Source organism: Larus michahellis, chromosome 2, assembly GCF_964199755.1.
Source record: "Larus michahellis chromosome 2, bLarMic1.1, whole genome shotgun sequence".
NCBI classification, from domain to species: Eukaryota; Metazoa; Chordata; class Aves; order Charadriiformes; family Laridae; genus Larus; species Larus michahellis.
In genome coordinates this window covers 54,142,271-54,159,999 of record NC_133897.1, presented here as the reverse complement: position 1 = coordinate 54,159,999, position 17,729 = coordinate 54,142,271, and the positions used below count along the sequence as shown (strand labels likewise).

Below are 17,729 nucleotides of genomic sequence, written 5' to 3'. Positions count from 1 at the left end.
ATAAACCTCTGATTTTAGACAAAGAGCTGGAGTGTAATAAAAGCTGCGTGTTATCCTTCACAGGCACCTTGAATAAGGCCACAGGGAGCACAAGACTGGAAAGCAGTTTCTTTTCCTTTAGTTTTATGATTTACATTTTTCTATCCCTTTGATATTTTTAGTCTCTAATTAAGTCATAAGATTGGATGAGGTGGGTGCTTGCATCTAGTAAATGGCCACCTGTGTCACTTAATGAACCGAGCTACTAATTATTAGGTGGAGGTCACTTCAGAGGGCTACTTTCAGTCAGGAATTTCAAGTAGCAAAATTTTACTGAAAGAAACCCCCAAAGTATTTGTTTTCTGCCCTTATTTAAAGGCAGAGATAACGAGAAGGGCTGACACCACAGGGGCAAGCCAGGATACAAATGGAATATTTCTCCTGCCTGCTGCCACACATCCTCTATTGACATTCCTTCATGTGGTCGATGTGCTCTTTGGCCTTGGCTGTCGCTGGCTTTTTGCCATAGAGAGATGACACTATAATGTACAGTGATTCTGCCTGCTTGTGTTGTTTCATTGATTCTCAGCATTTTGGGGAGAAAGATGAATTACAGTAGTCTTTTTTTCTAGTATAGCGTATAGTAGGCTCTTTTGAAGACCCTCTGGGTAGCTAGGTAATTCTGCCAGCTAAAAATGACTTTCAGCAGTGGCAGAGAGTTTTGTTTTCTCTGAGGTTGCCACCTCTTCCTCAGCCATCTGTCCTTTTGTCACCATGAGAAATGATTCTTGAGCTGCGTGATTTCATGGGGCAGCACCTCCAGACCCCGAGGTCGTCTAACAAGCGCGTCGTGTAGCTAGTTGTTCATTTAAGTAAAGTGGATTTCTTCAGTGGGGCACATTTTCTGTACTGTGATGGGTAGTGGTTATGAATTTCTGTCTAAGTGGAGTTTAAACACCACTTACTTGAGTTCCTGGATAATTCAGAGACTGTCATCTATTGCATTCCTTCAAGGGGAGAAAGGTGTTCTGAATTACAAGGATCTCTCCTGAAGCAGGAGAGAAGATTGCTAGCCTCATTCCTTATTTTCTGAGTTGCAAGAAATGGAGCTGTGGATTTGGTTTGCTTGCAATAGCTTTTATCTCTTTTTTTTTTTTTTTTTCCCCCCACACAGAATAAGGAAGTGACATGCAAAAGAGAGAAGTGTCCGATGCTCTCCAAGGACTGTGCTCTCGTCATTAAGCAGAGAGGAGCTTGCTGTGAGCGTTGCAAAGGTGCGGTTCCTTTCCTGTTGTTTGACTCTTTTTAAAATGTTATCAGTTCAAATATATGTTGCCGGAGACAGGCCAAAGTTGGAAGCTTCTCAGTTGGGACTTGGCTGTCACCAGAGGCTTGAAAAGGGCAGTAACAACAATAAAATCAGTATGTTTACAAAGCTGGTGGAGATGCATAAATTCACATATTTGTCCTGTAATTATAGTTTTTGTGCAACGACAGTCCTTTAGAAATACGTCTTTATTGTTCTTCATTGGTATGTTGTCAGTCTTTCGAGGGAGAACTCCTGTTCTGACTTTATCAGAAATATTTTAGGTCAAAATCAATCTGCTAGTAGTCACTGGTCAATAGGAGTTCCTTAAATTTTTGTGTGGTTGAACAGAATAGGAATAATGCTTCTGAGTAATAAAGAGCAGAGTGATTATCCATGACTATTTTTATTTCTTCCCATAGTAGAAACAAACCAACCAAATTCTATTCATTTTACTAAATATTTCCTGATTAAAATAATAATACTGTGAACATTTTTATTAAAGCCAAAATTGGCAACAATCTGAATATTTATTTATTGACCAGCACTGTATCTTACAAGCTCTTTAGAATGACATAATTATCAAATATAAAAAAAAAATTAGTAGAAGAACTGTGTAAGCATGCATGGTCTGTAACTACCGTGCTTACCCACATGAAAAGCGTGCAAGTAGATGAAGTTAAAAAGTAGTCTTATTTTATAGCTACGCAGTAAGTAATATGCTCTAAAAAACTAATTTTTCTGAGGGACTGCTGATGCAATCAATGAGGTGGAGAATGTCAGATTCAGGCAGTTTTACTTTTCTATTTTTTCTCTATTTTAATTCCCCAGTGGTGATAGAGTGGCTTTGGGAGGGGGGAGATAGGGTAGGATAAATTCTTGGGAAGTGCAAGCATTTATTGCCTTCCCAGAGGAAATACTAATGCAGGAAAACAGATTACACTGAAATTCAGACGGAAGAGACGTATGATGGATATTTGTTTTTCCTGGATGGTTGCAGAAGTGTGTTAGCTGCTGTGCTCACGATTTGCTTCTGTGGCACAACTTTAGGATAGGTTTGGCAAGCCCCAATTTGAGGATTTGTCTAGAAGTCTGACACTTAAAGAAAAGGAAATTGACTGGGAAAAAAAAAAATTAAAGCATTACTGAAAGACTAAGCATTTGTAGTTACAAGTTTTACATAAATTAAATGTAATTTATTTCTTTTGCCAAATTGTGTTTAGTGTCAGCTTTACAGCAAAAGATTCCTAAACGTTGGTTTAATTAGGCTGGAGATTGATTCTCCATTTCGATAAAGAAATGCATCGTTGCATGAAAATTTTACATACATACATATGCATATGTGCATGTATGCATACAAAATAATTCTACATTAAAGAATATTAATGTTTCAAAGTTGAGGATACAGATATTAGCGTGTGGGGGCTATTATCATTAGATGGAAATTTTAATTCAGATTCCTTGTAAGATACTCTGTTTATCCTGAATTGGGGTGAGTTCCGGTGGAACATTATTAATAAGCTTGAGCCTGGCATCTGCAGATTGGTATGTCTGACATCTCTAACATGAAAATTAATAGGAACTCTTTAGAAATAGAATTAGGAAGCACCTGGATAATTGCAATATAAGGGAGAAAAGTTATGTCTTATAAAAATGCTAGTAATTTGTATTTATCGTAAGTATATGGACAGAGAGATTCAACTGATGTTGTCTTCCTGGATTTCTGATAGGCATCCAACAAGATCCCTCACCAAAAGCTATTAAAGAAACTAAGCAGTTTGTAGAGAAACTTTTCTCATCAATGAATAACTAACAGGTGGTGACGATGAATGGTTATTTTTGTAATGGAAAAAATGTTTCTAGCGGATCCTTGCAAAGATATCAACTTGTCAATGTTCTTAAAAATGATCTAGAAAAGGGGCAAAGAGGGACATGAAGTTTTCTGCTATTCTTCTAATAAAGACCTGGCCTTTATAAAGGAGGAGGGCTACCTGCAAGGAGTTGCAGAAGGTTCTTGGGCCACTGAACAACTGATGACAAAATGGCAAAGGATGTTAACGGGGATGAGAATAAATGGGTGCACACAGGACAAAACAGACCTAACTGTACAAATATAATTCTGGGCTCTGAGTTGACAATAACCTATCAACAACTGTTTCTCAGTGTTAAAAAATACGCTTCCTTAGCAGGATCAGCTCAACCCTCAGTAGCTTTCCAAAGGGAAGACGTAATTTTGGCTAGAAGGATGTTTGGTCTGATCCAGGATGGCAGTTCCTATGTGCTTAAGATGCAAGAACCGCTTTAAATGTCAGATTTTTTTAAAAAAAGGCTCTTGACGGCTTAATTTTCAAAGTAAATGTGAAGTTTCTGAATTAAGTTTTTCTGCTTTTTCTGAAAGGTAGAGCTAAATACACACCTGTATAACTACAGCAATCCCAACAGCACAGATTGTCACCAGGTTGTTCAGGTGCCATGGGAAGTGGATGATGGAGCCCCTTCTACCCTCGGGGAGGCTGCTTACTCTCCTGCAACTCTGAAGGCTGCTGAAGCTCCTTCTCCGTTCTGTGCAAAACCAAATGAGTGTCCCAGGGCAGGGGTGGGGTTAGTATTTGGGGAATCAAGGGTGCAAACACCAGCCTGGGTGCGTAGCACTTCAGCTACCCCTCTTTGGTGTCCCACCAGCTCCCCGGCTCTCCCCGGTGTGGAGCTCAGCTGCAGCTGGGACTTGGCCCTGCAGCGCTTGTTCTCAGTTACTATTTTGTCAAGCTGCCAGAGTGCCCATAGGGAATGCAAGCAGGAAAAGGGAAACAGGGATTTTTTAATTTTTTTTTTTTTTTTTTTTTGCTGGTTGCATTTAATCTAAACCTGAACAAAATGTTACGAAGAAAAGACATCAGAACCTGATGGCTTGCTTTCTTGGATTCATTCCCGAAGCCTAGAAAAGCTTAATCAGGCGTTACAGGCTCTTGCCAGCTCCCTTTGATAGCTTTGTGTCTTCCCACCTTGTGAAGGAAGGAAGGAAGGAATGAATGAATGAATGAACGGCTGCTGTCATTTGAGCACAACGTCGGGGGGATAACATCAAGACCAAAGGGTATGTTTCAAGAATTGGCTTGTGTAGGAAGCAAACCACCACTCGTGAGTCATTTGTGACATTGCTGCCAGGATATTTTATTCTATTATGAGGAGTGCGTGAGGACTGGGTCTGTAGGCCCAGCACCTCTGATAGCAAAGAAGTAGTCTGAAACAAAGAAATACTATATGCCTGCAAAGGTGCATCCAGCTGAACTCCCGTGTTTAGAGATTTGCATACAGGAAAAACTTGAGTAGTTGGTAGAGGTTTTTTTCCTGCAAATGGTTGGGTGCTGAACATAACTCCCTTGCTTCCGTTTGGGTATTTGTATGCTCCTTAGAAAACTTCTAGCGCTTTTTTCCCTTTTTTTTTTTTTTTTTAAATAAACAAAAAATTAAGAAAGAGCAGTGAGTATAGCTTTTGCAATCAGAGAATTCATTGTGGTGGAAACAACGCGTTACCCCTAACATATTAAGAGATTTAGCTGTATTTAAGATTTTAATCCTCCAGACAAGCAATGCGTTTTAACACTTTTCTTCACTTTAGGCTTGTAGGACCTTGGATAGGAAAGTCAGTGTGCCAAGGCTCTGTGTGTTTGTGCAAAGCCTAGAACAGGGAAATGGAGGCCCGTGATTATGGCTCCCTGCTGCAAGAAGAATGCAAACAACTAATTATAACAGTGAAAACTTTCAGTGAGATTATTCTTCTGACAGATACTTACTGTAGTTTATAAAACATACTGTATACCTCTACCATACTATTAATTTTGAAAATATTAAAAAAATTAAGCCCTCTTATTACTTTAGTATAGGATAAATAGGGCACTTTTCATCTCTCTTTTTATTTAATATATTTAATGAAAACATATGAGATCATTGAGATTATAGAAATAGATTTGGCAGCATTTTCTTATTTAGTTGGATGGAGACTTGTCACTTGGATATGGAGCTCTCTACACCTATAATAATAAGTTGTTTGCTCTCTGAAGAAGTGGTATTACCAGCCCAGGGCTGCATAAAGTTTGCATTTCTAAAATTGTGTACCATATTCTACTCTTTTATCCTAAGAATTTGAATCTTCCATGGATGTGCAAAGACAAAATTGGTGGGTATTTGTTACAACAGATACGATTTGTTGTTCTGAAGGTTCTTTTACTTCCCATGTGCAATTTTGCTTTTTCTGCCCTTGTTAACCTTTGAGAGTTGCTGTGGGGTTTTTTTTTGTTGTAGTTTTTTTTGTTTTGTTTTGGTTTGTTGGTTTTTTTTTTTAGTAAATTAATTAACGATCCTCAAGGCTCACATGCTGTACTCCATTGATCTGGAGTCTACCAGGGAATGGAATCACAGCCCAGGCAACAGCAGCACTACTTCCCCTGAATATTGAATATCCAAAGCTATCATAGTTAATTGTGCATTTCTTGGAAAGGATATAAAATATTATGGTTGAGGATTGCAGCCAATTTAAACTATTAGAGCTGGCTTGCGAAGGAAGTTAGAGGGAGGTTATGAGTTTATCAGTGTTCTGGCTACTCTACTAAGGCCCTGCAGGAGTCATACATACATTTGGCACTTTGTTTGCCTGCGGACAACCCTAGTATGAGATACCTGATACCAGTTTGGTGCCCTGAGGTAAGTGGGGGGTGGGTGGGTGTGGGGGGCCCTGATGGGGCACTATAACTTGCAGCCCATCCTCTAATGTTTTAAGGGAAGCTTTCAGAGACAAGGGTGCAATCTGATACATGGATGGAGGCCTAATGGGCTAGGAAGATAATAATATATTTTCCTACTAAATCTTTTTCACCCTTGTCTGAATAATCTAGTCCTCGTATTTGAGAGAGACTGGTTATGGAAAGAGATGGTTTGGGGACATAATCAGGTCTAACTTTTCTCTCAGCCTTTTTTCACTGTCTCAGTCTCTTGGTAACATGCTCCAGCTCTCTTTCTTGAGGCTGGAGGTACAGGTTCGTCTCAATGTTCATTCAGTTTCTAGCTTTGCATTTCAAGTACAGAATGAGATTTTGAAGCAGTGACAGATAGCTACTACAGATAGTATTATCCAGTATTACCATGGTGTCAGCTTTGGTTACTTCTGGTTATGCCTAAGAAGAGGTCTCTATCTCTCCATCACTTCTTTTGAGTTAACTCCTTTTATAGCATACATTTCATATCCCTTGAGTATCTGGTGTATGTTACAGCATTCAGTAGTGCTTCAAATTTCAGATTTTCTTGATACCTTGATTGGTATAATTCTTCATTTACCTAAGAAACTTTTATAAACTCGCTTGTCATAGATACTTTTGCTGTCAAACACCAGTTAGGTAGACTTTTACAATCAGAGAGAAGTTGTTCAGGACTCTTGTGTTAGAAAACAGCACGAGACCTCTGGCGATGTGTGGATGCTCTTGTACCTTGTGTGTGGACATTGTGTCCAGCACAGCAAAGTTAAAGGAAACTGAAGATCAGGACGGTGGCTTTACCCAACATTCATGTGTAACATTTGTCTGGAACAACACGGTAAACATTTTAACATGCTTAAGACTGGAGTAAGAATTTTTTATACTGTTTGATTTTGAAGCTGTAAGTTGTACTGATCATGGATTATTTTGCTGATGTGAGCAAATTGGGTATAAATGGCAAATAATTGTATCACCAAGCAACATCATTCATGACACTCGTCACAGCCATGAGAGGTCACAGTTCTCCAGTTCTCTCTCTTGGCAAGCACATCAAGTATCAGCTCAGAAATCAATGACAGCTCTAACTACATGGCATTTTGGATCACGAGGTTCTTATGGACCCTGCTGAGTGACTTCCCCCTGCTCCCCTCAAATATATTGGTGAAACACAAGACAAGGTGAAATTCAGTTCCCGTGGGGTGCAGGGGCAAAACCAAAGCACCTGGAGGGGCTGATGTCTTTGTTTCTGCTGCTATTTGCTCAGCGGACGTGAGCTGCATTGCATCATGTGCCTGTGAACTGTGCAGTCCCGGCACAGCTCACCCCCATGGCCACTTCATTCTGCTGTGTTGTACGCCCTTTATATGGCCCCTGCGCCTCGCATCCCTTGGGTATTGTAATTGCGATGGCTCAGCTGCAAATAGGTTTGATTGTACTCAATTACAGAGGAAAGAGTTGGATTTTCACTGTTTAGAGTTAGACTTAATAAGCATGGGAGATTCTGTATATATTTTCATGCTTCTGTGTTAACAAATGAAGACCAGGGTTACCCAATAGGAAGTTTAGTTTTCTAGTAGCTGTCAATGGCTTTATCATCATTAAAACATGTGAAAATCTATTTTATAATAGATGTATGTGTGATTCACGGTTCTCTTATTTTGGCCAACAGATTTCATGCCAGGGAAATACTGCAGAATGTGCGAGTTACTGGTTTTGGGGTTTTTTTGGTTGGGGTTTAGTTTTTTTTCTTTTTTTTCTTTTTTTTTTTTTTTTTTGGCTAGAACTGGTATTTAGTGTTAGCATGCCTGGATACTTCCCTGAGGATTAATTTATCAAACACTAAATAAAACATGTCTTCTGACTGTTTTCTTTTTCCTAATGTTTATTTTCCATGCAATAGAGAGGTTACTTTTTTAAATAGAAAGTGGAAGGAAAGCAAGTAAAAGACTTAATAGGAGAAGAAAGATGCTGAAGAAATGAGGGATGGGGTGTTAGTCTATTGTGCACCGATCTATCACTTCCTCTTGGGAGAATACGGAAATGACTTGTCTATAAAATTCTCATTAGCCTAAAATAAGCAAAAATCTCTTCTGGAATCTTATTAGGCAATGTCAAATTGAGTAGTAAAGGCTTGTTTTTAATGAACTCCTGAGGACACTGGTTGAGCTTTAGCACTACTAAACTGTCTCTTACAGTCAATTTCTCTGTTTTATGATACTACTCTGTGCTGGGGTGTCTTGGGAGGCAAAAAAAGGGTCATTTAACAATGTTACTGGATTTGGAGAGACAGATGGCTTCCTGATTGTCAAGTTGTCCACATGCCAATAACAAAATCTGCTATAATTTTCCTCTTTTGTTATTCCAGTCCAATTCTGTGTGAGGATGCTTGTTTTGGAATTAAATTGCTCTCTTGCAAATTAAATCAGCTAAAGGTTAGTTTATTATGTTTACAACTAAGGTGCTCAAGTAAGGCATGCACAAGATCGAAACAGAGTAGCTAAATTAGCAAATTAGAAGGGATTTAACTATTTTATCATCATTTTTTGTGCAGGAATGCCTCAAGTCTAGAGGATCATTTTGACTTTATGAGGTGACTAGAAGGTAATTAGCAGTTTCCACTGCTTATAGAACAACCGACCAACTTCAAAGTATTCAGTGGTTTGGTTTGATTCAGATAAGCAACTTTCAGCTTGCATGTTTATCCAGGACTTATCTGAACCATTTGGGTTGAAGTAGGTAATAGGAACAAAACCTACAACTAACTGAAAGTTAATATTTTACATTAATAAAACACCAACTATTCTTAAAGAAAGAAACAGGAAAGACTAAAAAATTAGGACACGCTCCTTTACTGATATGAATCACCTTAGCTCCATTAAAATTGATACAGACCATTGATATTTAACTTCCTTCTGTATGTGGAATCCTAAAGGTTTTCCTTATAAGGTATATGTCATGGGATCAAATCATGTAGAACCTGTTACTTTTCATGTACTACTTAGAAAATTCTTAGGCTTTTTGGCTTCCCCTCTTGAAAAACCTCCTCTGTAGCCCTTGCTTTTAAAGTTTTGTTTTAAGTATGTATACAGGCAGAAGTAAGTGAATGGCATTTAAGTGATTGTGCTAAGCTCTGATCTTTCTCAATTTATTCTTTTCTCCTGCTGTCCCTTTCAAATGGTGGACGGAGACAGTAAGGTAATGTAATATTTCCAAAGGGAATTAAAATGGCTTTTATGAACTCGAAGTATGTTCTGCCATACTTGCTTGTAGAAATTGGCATCAGAGACTTTGCTGATGCTTTTGGACATGAGATATTCAGTGAATGCTACTTTTCAAGCCGAATATGATGGACCTTTAACCATGGATGATCTAGAATGGCTCAAATGAGTTGAAGCATGAAGGCAGGTGGGTTTCAACTCATCTGAATTTAGGTGAGGCTCATAAACTTCCATGCTATGAATAGGTGGGCTAGGGAAGCGTGGGTATATGTTTGCTGGTGTCAGCTGAGAGATTTGTACATTGAAAGTGAGGTTCAGAAAAACTAGCTGATATGTGGGCTTTGTTTCTTTTTCCTTTTGAAGAGTGAGTGGTGGGTGTAGCTCTGGGGCATACAAAGGGCAGAGTGTCAGGGCACACCTCTGGTCAGATACAGGTTAAAATCTCACCTGGAGATTGTAAAAAACCTTCCTTTCTTTCCCTGTCTTCAGTTTGGCTGACCTTCAGCTTTCCCCCAGCTCTCGCGAAGCCTGCCTGCGTTACTGGCTAACTCTCCCCTTCCTTCTTGCCATTTTCTTCAACTGAGCAGCTGCTGAAACCCAGCACGATGCTGCTTTGACTCCCTTATTCAACCTGCTGGCCCGTGCCAAAGCTCGGGAGCGGTCTTAGTATCTCCAGTGCTTCTGCAGACTTTTCCATCCTGGTCTCTATTTCTGAATTTCCCTTTTGCTGCCTGCAAGCTCTCCCTGCCGTAGTTACTTCTGCTGTGCTGTCCCCCGGTGCTGCCAGCATCACCTGTCAGCAACAGAAGTGGCTCCTGGGCAGGTGGAGTTTGGCTTCCCCCTCGCTGCTTTCCACAGGGATAACATCTGGAGCCGTGGGACAGAGGATTTTGTAGTGTAGCTTGGGTATGCACTTCAGGCAAGACCAGTGTGACTGCATGGATGGACCCACCTTCCTGCTTTCTCAAACAGGCTAATCCTTGAACTGAAAGATTCAGTTTAATATGCACATCTGCACATGCAGATTAGCCCAGAGTCATTAGCTTTCTTACAGAAAAACCACTTCAAATTAAAGAACATAATTGGTGAGCAAATATGCAAGGTATTTTGCGGTCAGTAGTAGTTTTCAACCTGGCCCTTAATTTTGGACAGTGCTGAAGACACCAGACCCATCCAGTCAAAATCACACAAAGATATTTAACAATACAGATTGTTTCGTCTTGAGAGCCAAGCACGTGTAAACTCTTTCTTAGACTGGCACCAGTATGCCAGTATGGCCTGGGTTTCCTCAACTTGAGGACGCCAAAATGTGTTAAGCAGGCTCTGCTATTCGTCAGAATTTGCAGTGGGCAGTAAGTAGAGACTGTGCTACTGTGTTTTTCAGAATGGGACTTCAAAATGCTTAAGAGGAGTATAGGGCTTCACGTTCCTCTTTTGACATGTTGTCCTGCATGTATAAGAGCTCACTCAGAACTTTATTCACATGCTGAGAATCTGAAAACTTTTTTATTATTCAAAAACACTTCATAGGGACTTTGCCACTTAAAAAACCTAAGATTCAGATGTATACTTTGTACCTTTCAATATTTGACAAAGATTAAATTATCACAGAGAGCTCTTAGACTACTGATCAACTCTCTTAAAAACATACCTGTTCAGCTTAGGTAAGTGAATGGCCACAGCATCTGCAGATTTCTCCTGCGTTGCTCTGTACTTAGCCTGGAAAAATGTCTGAGTACTGCAAATCTTGAAGTACAAGTCTTCTGTTGTTTAAGATCTTAACTGGAAGCAGTTAACACATTTGTAAATGATCCCTGTATATCAGGTTTCCTTTAAATTTTGGGGTTGAATACAAAATGGTTTTGTGGGTATTTTAAGTTCCTCAGCTGTGACCCTCAAGTTTTCTTATACAGCGGGCTCAAAGATTTGCTGGTGTAGGGCTGATAAATTGCCTTTATTTTCAGAAGGAAATAAAACGTAGCCCAAAGCAGATCAGGAGAGAGCACCCTACACAGCAGAGAATGACTTAGAGTAGCTGCTGAGGTAGGGTGTGGAAGGGCAAATGGTGCCATGGGCATTGTTTGACTGATTGTAGTTTTGTGCTTGGTGGCTCTATGTATATGTCGTGTTTCAAAGTCTCTGGCAAGACTCCTATTGGTTTCGTGGGCTCTTTGATCAAGCTCATTTTGAATAAAATAGACTGGGAAAAAACCCTCAGAGCAGTAAATGGAAAAATGGGCATTTTTCCTGCAGAAAATGGGGTTTGTGTTACTTTGAAACTTTTTTTTTTTCAGAAACACTCTAGGTCTCCAAAGAATTAATTTTTAATTGAAATAATTTTGCATTAATAAACTAACTCTTTAAAACAAATATTTTATTTACACTTAATATGTCTTTTCTAGTTTTGCATTTCTGGTGAGTTATTTTATTCTTTTCTTTGTGTTCCTTTTTGGTTTTCCCTTTTGCGAAATACCAGAAAACAGTGAAAGAGTGGGAAGGGAAACTAGTAGGAACCTGTAATCAAAAATGTGAAAATTAATGTTTGGTGTTTTTTTTTCCAAATGGCTCGATGAAACTTCATTTTGCACAAAAAGAAAAAAAAAAAAAAAAGCATCCTGAGCCTGTGCATGGGCAAACCAACCTATTTTCTGTTAATGAAGTTGTCATATAACACACAAAGATGTATAAAGTCTTTTATATGTAAAGACATATGAAGTTTGGAGTCCCAAACCCTGTGGGACTCCAAAATGCCCCACTCAGAGATTCACCACCCACACAGAAGAGCCTGATGGCTTTTAGTTTATGTGGATGTTGATCCCTTCTGCTATGAAAGTAAAAAGGTGTAAAGGAGGGGGTAGCTCTGCCGTTGTCAGTGCATCCATGCTGATCTATGCTGGCTGAAGAGCTCTCCCAGGGGTTTTGGTTAATGGATGAGGATAGCATGTCCAGGTTGGATGATGAACATTTCCAGCTCTTCTCTTACCCTCTCTCCTCCCTCTCCTCCCTCCAGTGCATGGGTGGCTGAGCAGCTCCTGAATGGCCAGCAGAATAGCCACCAACATCCATTTGTAGGTAAATTTTCACTGATTTCAGTAGGTCTTGAATGGTTGTAGTTTGTAAGGAGTTTGGCCAGTCACGCACCAGGAGCAGATATCTGGGGCTGTTCACGTCAGCACTCCTAGGGCACGATCCCTCTTGTCAGTCCCAGCTCTCAGCTCTACCTCTTCTGTTTAACCCAGGGGACAGGATGGGGCGCATTTAGGATGCTGCTCTGCCATCCTCATCAGCAGCCTCCTTACGGGATTGTTGTGTTCAGCCAGACTGACGTGATTCTGTCTCTTCTAGATTGCAGTTTTGGAGGAAATACGTACAACAGCTCTATGAAATGGCACCTCCCTAGCAATCCCTGCATTACATACCAGTGCCAGGTAAGGATGTCATCAGCATCATGCTAATTGAATCACAAGCTTTGCCCACAAAATTCTGAGCCTTTTTTATCCAATACAAATAAGCGGAAATATTTTATACCCAAAGCACAATATGGGCTTTGCTTTTAAAGTAGTTTAAATCTACTCAAATGTGGTGAGCTATAACCAAACATTCAGAAGGATAGATTTTATATGACTTGAGTACCGTGATACACAAACATTGCTGAAGGAGACGTACACAGCCAGGCCATTTCCTGCTGTCTTGACCTTGAAATAAGTTCTCTTTTTTTTTTTTTTTTTTTTTCGTCTCAGCACGCTAAGCCTTTTGAGAGATACAAATTATTATTTTAGTAATTGGACACTTTTGTGTGTTACGTGTCCATGGGTTTTACCTGGGATGCTCTTTAAGAGAAATCCACAACCAAATCTTCTTTTCCTGGGCTCCTGCGCTGTTAACACAGTGGTATTTTTGGTAGCTTGCCTCTCTACAACCATAATGTTTGCAAGATTGCCCATTTTCAGGCACAACACAAGTAATTATGTAGGTAATTTTAGTTTGTGTCTGTGAATAGATCTGCAATTTTTGCTGATAAATTGATCCAGTTTTAGTAATAGCACTCACGCAGCTACTAAGAATTGCAGCTGTTGGAAAGAGGAGAGATGAATGAGTATGAAGAGCTTCTACAAATCGGAAAAAAGGGTTTCAAGTTTTTTCTCTTTTTCTGTGATACTTCTGCTCTACAAAACCCACCCATGTTTTTAAAGACAAGTGTACTGAGAAGAATGGAGTTGGAGCCAACAGTATTCTGTATCCTTGCACTTAATGAAAAAATACTCACAGCTTGAATTTAGGTACTCCAGTCACCACTAGCTAACTGAAATGAGCAATTCTTTATTGCCTGTTTCAGCGTCTAAATGCAAAACTGGGTGATCCTGTTTACCCTAGGCCCATATATTTAAAAAACAGGTTTCCCTTTCCTCCAAATGCAAACCTGCAAGCAGAAAAAAAAAAAAGAAAAGTAGCAGCCTTTTGTGCACAGATCCTCACACCCAGATTTGTTCAGGAGGACTCTTGACTTCTCCAACAAGAAGTACAGGAAATGTTAATTTACTAATACTTATCAGGCAAAGCATCAAAGATAAGCGTCTCCCCTTTACAGAACAAGATGCTTTTATCTGCTTTCTCAGTCTTTTTTCCTCCAAGGGGAGAGGGAAGAGAATGCCTTGTGTCTGGCCTGTTTTCACCAGAGCTGCATGGCAGATTACTGAGGCTAAGGATTCCTGATAAAGCAGGATTCCTTTTCCTAAGAAGGTGCTTGGTTTCTTACCTGGTGTATTTTAAGGCAAATATTGTGTCTGGAGTCAGGGAGACTCAAGTGGATCTTTTGACTATGGATTAACCTGAATGCTGATACCAGGCAGCAGGTACAGAAACAAAAGAGGTTTTGAAATCCAGGGCTCTGCAGCATGTATCGTGCTTTAATTGTACTACTAGTAATTGCGGATTTTTGCTTGTTAAAGCAACCACAACACTAACAATGAACGTGTCTGATCTGCTTCTTTTTCAGGAAGGAGTGATAGTAGAGTCAGAGGTACAGTGTGTTGTTCATTGCAAAAACCCTTCCAAACTCATGGGAATGTGTTGTCCTGTGTGTCCAGGTGAGATTTCATGGGAAGGTGTGCTGTTCCACGTGTGCAACTGTATTGCTAATGATAGCCATCATTACCGGGGAGGTTGCCTCTAACTTCTCTGCTATACTTGACAAGTTACTAAGATGTGGACCAGTGGCTCATGACGCACTAAATGGCACAAGAAGTGCATGCTCAATATTTTTTAGTAGAGGACATGCAGACTAGGGGATGCATAGGCAATAGCCTGTGGCAATATCCACATCTGTATTTACATAATTTCTTAGAGGTTCTGTCATCTGGGTTTGCCTGGCTGATGACTGGGATTTTGTTAGGAGCGGAAGTGTAAGAGTAATCCTAAAAAAAGAGACTCACTTTTTGAGGGGGAGTGGGAATGGGTTGCCTTTGTGAAGCACGGTGGCAAATTAATGTGGTTTTATAGGCTAATTTGATTTTAACAGAGGTTTTGAAGGGAAGCACTGCTCCAGTTGTGATACAATGGGTTGATTAAATTCTAATTAGTTATAATTTCTGCCAACATCTAATATGAACTCAGGGAGTAAGAAGGAGTAGTAAAAAGCAAACAGCTTAGAAAAGTGTTTCAGAGACACTTACAATGGAAGACTTGATTAGCCTTGACTTCATTGGTGCACATTTATTTGCCGTAGAATGATGTTTTCTTTCCCTCAAAAGATATTTGGGGGTTCTCAAGACTTTTGTAAAGGCTTCAGAAGTGATTTGTATCACAGAGGACGATACGATTTGCTTTACCTATTGTCCTGTGGTGGGGTGTGTTACAGAGAAAAGGCAGCGTGCTATCCTGAGCTAAACTTATTCAAATGCTGTTTTCCAGGTTGTATATTTGAAGGGAGACATTACAATGAAGGAGAAGAATTTAGGCCTGAAGGAAATAAATGTACCAAGTGCTCCTGTATTGTAAGTATTTGCCTTTTGGCATTGTATCTCCCTGTATGAACTTCAAAAGGCACATTATTATTGCCATAACAAAGCAAAAAATATAAGGAATTCAACACTGTTATGCATTCTTCTCTTGGAGTTCCTATTGAATATTTTACTGCACTAATACATTATATCACTCATATTCTCTGTTTATCATCTTTTTTGTGGCCTCACACTGTGGGCAGATAGAGCAGGATATTTGTGAGAGGTTCGATGTATTAAATTAGTGAATTAGTGATGCTTTTTTTTTGTGTGTGATGGGATCATGCAGGAGGAGACAAAAAGCTTTTGGGCTTTCATCTATTGATCAACATTTATTAGCTGTTTCCTTAAATGGATCTTTTGCAAGGATTCCTCTCAGCTGTATGTGGCAAGGGCCTTTGCTCTGAATTACTGAGTGAAAGGATGAGGGTGGCTTCCTTAGGCTGTCCCAGGTGGATTTTGGCTTGATGCTTAATGAAAAGGTCATATCCTGGATTTTATCCTTCACTACCAACAATATAGAGAGGAAGTAATAATTGCATCCTTTAGGTAATGAGCACAGGCTTCTCTTTCACTTCCATTAAGTTAGAAGATAATGTTCTATGAGTTGGGGCAGATAACTTTGACTTCATTGGTGTGATCTGAGAGACCAGTAAAATGCAAAGTTCAAATCACTGCTTTTGTGGCAATCTGTGGGCTGGTTATCAGCAGAAAATGAAAGACTGGGGAACTTTACATTTCAGTAGAATGCCAAGAGTTTTGTCAGTATCAGACACAGCTCTCCTGCATCAAGAAAATAAAATAAAAAAGGGAGGAGAGAGGGATATGATTAAAAAATTAATATGTATTTATACATAGACACACACACATGTTTAATGAAGCTGCTGCAGACAACTTGGACTGTTTTGCAGGAAAAAGTCCTGGTAATCTGCAAAATGAATTTACATTAAATCATCACTGCTATTGTGGAGAATTAGGCTGCTCAGGTGGGTGTTGGTTGGGTTTTTTTTTTTTAAGTTTTAATCCTGTAATAATGAAAATATGCCGTCACACATGTCATGGTGATATACGCCCTGGGCTCCTGCTCTGCCGAATGCCTCCTGTCGCAGGCTGAGGACCATTGTTCCTTTTGTACTCCGTGTTCTCCCTCTCACTTTGGCTTCAGCTGTAAAGCAGTAGCTTTACACTTTGCCTTTCCTTAGTCATGTTCCTCAGGGGAAGGCAGGTCTTGGATGGTTGAGAAGTCTGTGGAGACATGCTTGAGTCTTTACAGGCTGTGCTTTGCTCTTCCCTAAGTACTGTACAGATATTGCCTATTGCCCAGTTGTTGGCATGCCAATATCTCCTTGATCAACTTTCCTTTCTTCCCAAAATAGCAAAAGCAACTGTGCCGAGAAGAGCAAGTGTGTGTGTGTGTGTGTATGTATATCTAGGGGAGAAAAGATAAAGAAATACAGGGTATTTAGGGTCAAATCTAAGGGTCTTTCCTTGACAGTTAACAGTCCCAGGTACGTTAGAGAAGGGAGCACATCAGCTACTGATAGTAAGAGATTTAAAGCCTCAAGCAAGGAGCTTAATGATCCCTTCCGAGAAAGGTAGTCTGACAGTTTTGGATGTTAATAACATCTGTATAAAGTGTCCAGCTCTAATTCTGAATCTTACTGACAGCAAAGGAGGCACCATCTGTGTGTAAGCCACACCTGACCTCCCTTCCCTCTCTCTCTGGGAATGCCTTTTTTTTTACTGCCTCTTGCCAGACTCCTTCAGAATTTGGGCCTGTGTTAATTCCTATGTAATTTAAATTGGATGCAAATAACGGGGGCATCCTCAGGGCTGTGGTAGTGGTTTGCTGCCTGCTTTACATCCATTCCCTTTTGGGAATTGGTCCCCAGTAAATCTCTTATCTAGGCAGTTGGTGGTTGTCTCATTTAAAGATACCTATCTAGTCATGCGACGTGATGGGAACAGGCTTGTGTGTGATGTGCTGTAACTTGTGCAGGCTTTAAATAGATGAAAGGTAGCTCTTCACCCCAAATTAGATTTCTTTTGGGATATGAGATTGTAACTAGTTAGTGGGTCTTTTGTGGAAATGTGACAGAGGAAGTGGTACAAATTATTACCAAGGCATTTTGGGGGTGGGGGTGGGTTGTAAGGATTCAAGACACTCACTTCAGGGTGTATTCTGTAAAGTAAAGAGGGAACGGCTGGGGTTTGTTTTCCTGGAGAGATGTAGGGCTGTACCGCACTCGCTAAATGTATTAAAATGAGGAATTACTTACAAAAAAGGAATTTTACAGTTGCAAAATGATGCACTCAAAAGTCAGCAGGCCTGGGATGTGGGGCCAAGTCTTCGGCAAGGTCTTTGGCAGTCCAAGTTTGTGGTATTTTCAGCTCAAAGCGGTGCCTACTAGATACTGTTGAGCTCCTAAAGAATGTGAAATGGTTGTTAAGATGTTTTTGTTGTTGTTGTTGTTTTCAA

At 40.0% G+C, this 17,729-nt stretch overlaps 1 protein-coding gene across 5 annotated transcripts in view; it reads left to right on the top strand.

The window, feature by feature from the left end:
* BMPER (BMP binding endothelial regulator) overlaps positions 1–17,729 on the top strand; it is a 156,326-nt gene that overhangs the window by 27,237 nt on the left and 111,360 nt on the right. For 4 of the 5 annotated variants that reach the window (XM_074575473.1, XM_074575472.1, XM_074575474.1 and 1 more), the window contains 4 exons: positions 1,154–1,253; positions 12,597–12,679; positions 14,248–14,338; positions 15,162–15,244. In XM_074575473.1, coding sequence (XP_074431574.1) covers positions 1,154–1,253; positions 12,597–12,679; positions 14,248–14,338; positions 15,162–15,244 — 357 coding nt within the window. Of the gene's footprint in view, positions 1–1,153; positions 1,254–12,596; positions 12,680–14,247; positions 14,339–15,159; positions 15,245–17,729 lie in introns of those variants that run through there. The other variant, XM_074575475.1, reaches the window with a different exon arrangement.